At 42.9% G+C, this 6821-nt stretch overlaps 1 protein-coding gene across 1 annotated transcript; it reads right to left on the reverse strand.

The window, feature by feature from the left end:
- Positions 1–5031: 5031 nt before the first annotated feature.
- On the reverse strand, positions 5032–6106 carry LOC6631632 (uncharacterized). Its single transcript, XM_002055099.4, has 2 exons — positions 5950–6106; positions 5032–5879 (listed from the first exon to the last, which is right to left on the reverse strand). The coding sequence occupies exon 2, from the start codon at positions 5864–5866 to the stop codon at positions 5186–5188; it is 681 nt and encodes a 226-aa protein (XP_002055135.2). The 5' UTR covers positions 5867–5879; positions 5950–6106; the 3' UTR covers positions 5032–5185.
- Positions 6107–6821: the final 715 nt, after the last annotated feature.

Genomic DNA, 6821 nt, shown 5'->3' on the forward strand with positions numbered 1-6821 from the left:
TGCCTCAGTCCCTGCCCACGCTTACTTGCATCGCCACTTGGCCTAGGGGCTGAGGGCCGCTGTTCCGCGTAAAATGTGCTACGTTAAGCACATCTGTTTTTTATTGCTTTTAATTTGCCATTAATAACGCATTCCGAGGCGAACGTCCGGACGGCCGCCCAAAATGCTAATTTATAAGCATATAGATAGATATAGTAATAATAATAATAATAATAAGTATAAGCATAAGTATATGCATACATATTTACGAAATCCAATTTTAATATGCCCAGCCCAAGGGGACATTAACTCCGCCAGTTGCCGCTAAACTTCGTCAGCAGCTTGAGTCGGACAGTCGGGGGCTTGGGCGTGGCAATTAGAGACAAGCCACGGCCCATAAGTCAATGAGTTTTTGGCATTTTTATGGTCGAACATTGGTAATTACGCGGAAACTGTGAAAGCGGGAAGGTGCACACAAAATGAACAAAACTCTAACCCAAATGACCGTGTTGTCTGGCTGCGTGGTCTAACAAATTATATATAAGATCAAGAATTCATAAGAAATTATAATTATAATAATAATATTATAAAAGATAATAACAAAAATAACAATAAAAACAATATCGAAAACTCCTGTTCATGATAATTGTTAGTTAACAATAATAACAATAACAAAAACCAAACAAAATAAAAAAATTGTAATAATATTGAATACGATAACTTAACTCACCACATTATACAAGAATTTAATCGTTATCGACTCGGTGATCGATTTAAAATCAAATTTGAAATTAAATCCAATCTTAGTGAAGGCAAATCGAAAAGGAATCGCAATCGAAAATACGAAACCCGTGAATTGATTGTCTTCGGTAGGACAACAGAATCGAAATATGCTTTAAAAAAATATTTCACAACTTATTAAAAGATTTCTTTTACGGCGAATCTTTATTAACTGCAGCACAACCAGTTGCTAGTTTTGTGACCCCAGTCCTTTCAGCTTGAATAGTGATCCAAAATGTTAAACAACGAGTCCATTAGCTATGAGCGAGCACAATTCAGGGGCGGAATTTGAGTATTTTGTGCATTTGTGTGTAAGTATGAACATTATCAACATTATTAGCATTATTGTCAGGGCTCCACAGTGCAACGGGCGGCGGCCTGTGGCGGGCGGGTGGGCAGATCTGCTGTATTATGTAATACAGAGTCAAAAGGAAATGTTGGGACAGGTGGGGGCGGAGTAGGGTCGAGGGGGGTTAGTGTATTGCCATTGGCAGTGGTTTTTGCCAACTAACCAACCCGTTCGTTGTCATCAAATGCAAAAATCGCGAGGCGAGCTTCCTTTTCCTTTCACAGTGCTGCTGCACAAAATTTCCAAAAATTCTATTATTATTAATAGAGGCAAAAGGAGTGAAGGGCGGGATTGCAGAAGGGCGGACGGTGGATCTGACAGCCAAATGAATGCCAGGCTAGGCAAAGGCGACCATGACGACTGCCATGGTTGAAGTGGCAGAGCAGAAGAGCAGCAACAGGAGCAGAGCAGAAGGATGCCAGTATCTGGTCGTGTCGCACCATGGCGTGCGTTTGTCTCTTGCCCAAAAGTAGACTACAATAACCCGAAAAATGCACACAGTTTGCATTATAATGCGAAATTTTCGATTGCTCATTTGTGGCATTTACTTTTTACTATAAAAGTTTTATAGCCAGGCGGCTGAAGATGGCGCAACCAGCGACGACGACGACAACGACGACAGCTACAAAATTTTTGCACAATGTCATCAACGTGGCTGAAAACGCTAGCAGGGAGCGGGACAATATGAAGGTTTGGGCGGCCAGTCGGTCCGGTTTTTGAAAGGGGGGGCGTTATTTTGCCAGCCTCGCCAGCCACCCACTCTGCATGTCTGCCAGTCTCCCTGCTGCCACGCCATGCCCTGCCTGACAATTGTGTGCAACTCTGGCCGCACTAAACTTAAAGGATTACTTTTGGCTAATTTCGCTTGGGTATGGCCACAGGCTGGCATTCCGGCAAGACGGCACAACAATTGTCTCGCTGAAAACTTAAGGAACCGTCCAAACGGTCGCTTGTTTAGGCATTTAGTCTCCAGACTCGCTTTGAAGTTGCACAAAGAGTTGCTGCATTTAGGCTGCCACAAAAGACACTATTAAGCACATGAAATGCGATGTATCGTAATAAAATATGATATTGTTTATTTAATAAAATTCCTGAGGTTGTTTTTCATACATTATCAAATTATTAGTTAACACAAATTATGATTTGAAGAACTTTAAAGTTTCTGATAAAATCAAAACTCATATCAACTTTCTAGGAATCCCGCCTCAATTGTTGTCAAAGTAGATCCTTTGAGCGTCCTCTGATTCATTTTTTTAACTTATTTAGTTTCTATATTTTTATGCCCTGTACACAATACAAATGGGCTTAAATGGCCAAGTGCCATGCGTAGATCTTGCAGGAATTTGAAGTCTAAACCTAGACCAGAACGTGCTTCGTTATATATTCATAATGCCCATAAAGCACCTACATATAATTCACTTTTAATCATTAATTTTCTGTTCTAATACAAAAGTTTTATTTCCAAGCAGCCGGACATGGATATGACTCGGCTTGTTTGTTGTCGGAGACGTCTCCTTTCAGAAAAAATTTAAATAATTATACCAAACAAAAACTTAAGATCCGCAAGGAACAGCAACGCTTAAACAGATATCCAACCCATCGCTTAGCTTAACTGATAATACATTATCATCAAACACACACACACACACACACACACACACACACACACACACACGCGCACGCATAAGGATATACCCTTGGCTTTTGCCGAGGGTTCAGCTGTACACTTCACCCCCTCCACAGGCACTAACCAGGTGGATTAAGCACAACAACGTCGCAGTCAGCCACATCGTTTGCCTCCTCCTATGCGCAGCCATTTGCTTATATTAAAACCATTTTTCGCTTATTACCAAAAAATTTAAATATTTTGAAAATAATAAACTGCGGGTGAGTTACTAAGTGGCTGGGTGGCTTGGGTGGTTTGGTTGGCTTGGGCTGGAACCGAGCCCATCTCATAAGCATTGGCATCGGCATCGACAACAGTGGCAGCCGCAGCCGCAGCGACGCCCAAAATTGAGCAAACAATGTTACTGGTTGTTGGACTGCGTTCGAGTTACCAGTTTGAGTTAGAGTCTTGGGCGGCGGCGGCATCATCATCATCAGCAGCAGCAGCAGCGGCAGCGGAAGCGGGCATGCGCTGGGCCACCTTTTAACCCAACCATGCCATTGCTAATCCTCCAACCCAAAAACCAAACCAAACGTCAACGCCGCCGCCGCGCCCAGTGCGCTATCAGCTTGCCTCGTGTTGATTGTCGCGCGTTGCCATCAATGTGCCACGCAGATGCCAGCCAAATATACCTCCCCCCCGCTCCAGCTACAGCGCCAGTCTCAGCTCCTGTTGCCACTCGCCGTATCCATTTAGCCGGTGTTGCGGGTCGCCTCGAAGCTGTGCTCATGATGAGCAACATGCGATTCAGCGTCCGGCCAACCTCCTGATGCTGATGCTGAGTAGGATGATGTTGATGATGATGATGTTGATGATGATGATGATGATGCTGATGCCGTTGATGGCCGACGTCGCATAGTGTCATATTTTTATGATTTTTATGTTAATTCATAACCAGCCCGCATCGCGGTTGTCTGAGTTCGCAGTCGCTGCCAAATGCTTTTTAATCCTTTTAATGAAAATTAGTTCCTCTCAATATCATTTAATATATTTTCTTTCGCTTGGGTTTCATTACAATCCCCCCCTCCGCCCCCTCCGCACTCTTTCACTATTCTGTTCTGTTGTTTTCACAGGCATTACCATAATTTCTGTTTGCAACCCTAAATCAACACTTGCCCCATGCTGCGCGTCTCGATAAAGGGTTACTGACTGGCCCGGAACGTGGCACGCTCGGGAGTGGGGAGTGGGGAATGGGAGGGGAAACTCTCGTTTTGGCATACATACATATATCACAAGTCGCTTCTGCTGCTCCTGTGCCAACTGCGAAGTGCCTTTGTCTCTGACCTTTTGCGTTTGATTTTCCATGCGGCGTTAAATGCCGTCGCCGTCGCAGTTGTCGTCCTCATCATCGTTCACGTGGCTTCTTTGGCAAATTGAAAACCCAAAAGCAGTAAAAATTAATGTCCGTAGCGAAGGTGTTGCCATATTTCTTGCAAAGTGGCAGAGCAATGCGCGCCTTTTACCAGCAACTAAGTATCCAAGGCAAGCGCATCTGCGATGCCTTCAGCTTAGACCTAGCGATATATATACATTTTGATACTACTCCAAAAATACTTGAAAGCATAGAAAACTAATTCTAATATGGCACTAAGCATAATAGCTGTTGTTTTTTTTCAAATACTCTGCAGCATACTTTTCCACCAATTCACGATCAACTAATATTTAATTGAAGTTGAAACTTGTTACCCAAAAACAAATAAGCATCCCATTAATTCCGTTGCAGTCTTTATTTTGATTTGCCGGCAACATTTTGAATTTGTCATTGGCTTTGGGGAATGTCTTTAATTTAAAGCAAAAAAGAAACAGAAAAATTTAATGCATATACATAGTTTTATGTATATATTAATAAAGACAATGTTGCAAGTATTGTTCAATAGGTACTTGTCTTAAAATTGCCATTCTGGTTCAAGTATATATACATATATATATATATATGCATATAAATATATAGATATATATATATACATACATATAGATTATAGGATCGGAGAAGTCGCCTTAGCCATTGGCCATCGACTGCTCGCTAGTTATCGCACGGAAAACTACAACCTGTATACGCCGTCTATCCATTTTGTTTGCCTCTTAACTTTTTGCATTTTTCTGTTCCTCTTTGTTTTTTTTGCTCAGTAAAATGTGCTTTTAATAGCATCGACTTGCGTCGGCTGATGGGATAATGGAGCGCGACGAGCACGCGTAGGATTATGGAGCATATTTGGGGGGGGGGTTGCGATTCGGGAGATTGAAAATGCTGGGTACATAAAAGTATGCTAATTTATACGCATTTCGTAAGCAATTTGGTTGGTTATGGCCGTCCACGAACCGCTGATATCGAGCCATTTCGATTAGCATAATGATGGGATTGGGTTAGTGCCAAGGTAAGGTGGTAAGGTATCTTGAAAATTATAGCCTTGTTATTTCTTATCCTTAGGCTGATCGCGCTTAGTCTTTCGGTCGGACCTGGCATCCGTTTTCGACTTAGCCGCCAGCTTTACTCCCAGCCCAGGTTCAGCCAAATTTTCGGCCTTCTCCTGATCGCGCTTATGGTAGGCCAAATAAGCCCGGCGGCGTCTATTGGTCGCGACGCGAACAGCCGCTTCCCAGTCATGACCCATGGCATCCCTAGTGCGCTCGTCCGGACTGCGCATAAACTGTTTGCGCAGCGAGTGCGGCTCGGTCAGTCCAAAGTCGGGCTTGTAGCGTCTGGGGTCGCGCGGACGCAGCCATTTAGTATCCAATCGCTGTGGATCGCTCCACATATTATCCTCACGCCTGATGTGCCGCGGTCCACTCATATCCACTCCCATGTTGGTCGAGCCAGCGGTGCCGCTTCTGCTGCTGATGCCGCTTTCGGTCTTGACGCTCGTGCTAGGGCTGGTACTGGGGCCGGTGGAGGTGATGCCTTTGTTGGCCTTGCTAATGCCAACTTTTGCCGGTTCCGCTGCTGCTATCTTAATGTTGCCGCTTCTGTTTGATCCTTTCTTCGAGCTATGGGCTGCAATATGACGCTTGACGAGCATTGTATGCTTCAGCAGCCGTGGCACAGCTGGCCGTCTCCATAAACAGCCGATGAATCCAACCGGTGAACGCTGCATGATTCGTAAACTTCTGTCGGGACATCGATGGCGAATCAATTGTGAGAGTTGGTTAAAGCTGAATGCATGAATTTATCAATTACCTGTGCTCTAAGATTTCACTTCTGAAATATCAAAGACAAAATTATATTATTTTATGTTTAATTTTTATATATTTTATCGTTATTTTCAAACCGGAATTTTTGAACTTTTTTCAACTTTCAGAAAATATTTTTTGCTCACATGTGATCTGTACTTTAAATGGGAACCGAATGAGCTCCCAGCTAACAGCCCCATTGAAATTGGGCATTTCGAAAGGCAACGCCTGCTAAGCAAACAAATTAAAAACACCTCAACTATTAGCCCAACAAAAACTAACTCGATTGCTGAAAACGAGAAGGCAAAAATTAATTCAGTTCAATATTCAACAAAAACGCATGGGGCCAAAAAAATAATCAAAGTTTATATTTATTTCAAGCAATATCATAGCAGACATATTGCAACTGAACTGTATATCTGTACTAGGTTACAAATCGCTTTGAGTAAATGCTAAATATTGCAATTCTGGAAAAGAAACAGAAAGAAGAATTACATGTTAGAACAGAGCAGATACTACGGATTTTAATGCCATTCTACTGCAGCTATCCCGATGAAAGGTCACGCATTTGAAGGAAACTGAGCTCCCCAGCTATGAAGCACATTTCTATACATGTAACAATTATAATGCGGCTTGGTTGGTTAATAACAGGCGGGACAGGCTGTTGAAGGCTGTTCTAGAAGCAATTGCACATCCGCTACAAGCGAAACCATTAACTGCCCGAGTGAGCGGCGGCACTTGAAGCAGAAACCAGTGCGACTTAAACGCTGACACTTGAACTCTTTTTGATTTTACATATTCATATATTTGAGTATGTGTGTGTGTGTGTGTGTGTGTGTGTTTGCCGCACAATTGCACAATTATGTTAAATATCGACAA

This window comes from Drosophila virilis, chromosome X, assembly GCF_030788295.1.
Source record: "Drosophila virilis strain 15010-1051.87 chromosome X, Dvir_AGI_RSII-ME, whole genome shotgun sequence".
Lineage (NCBI taxonomy): Eukaryota > Metazoa > Arthropoda > Insecta > Diptera > Drosophilidae > Drosophila > Drosophila virilis.

Coding starts and splice junctions, on each gene's coding strand:
- LOC6631632 (XM_002055099.4), bottom strand. CDS start 5,866: ATGCAGCGTTCACCGGTTGGATTCATCGGCTGTTTATGGAGACGGCCA.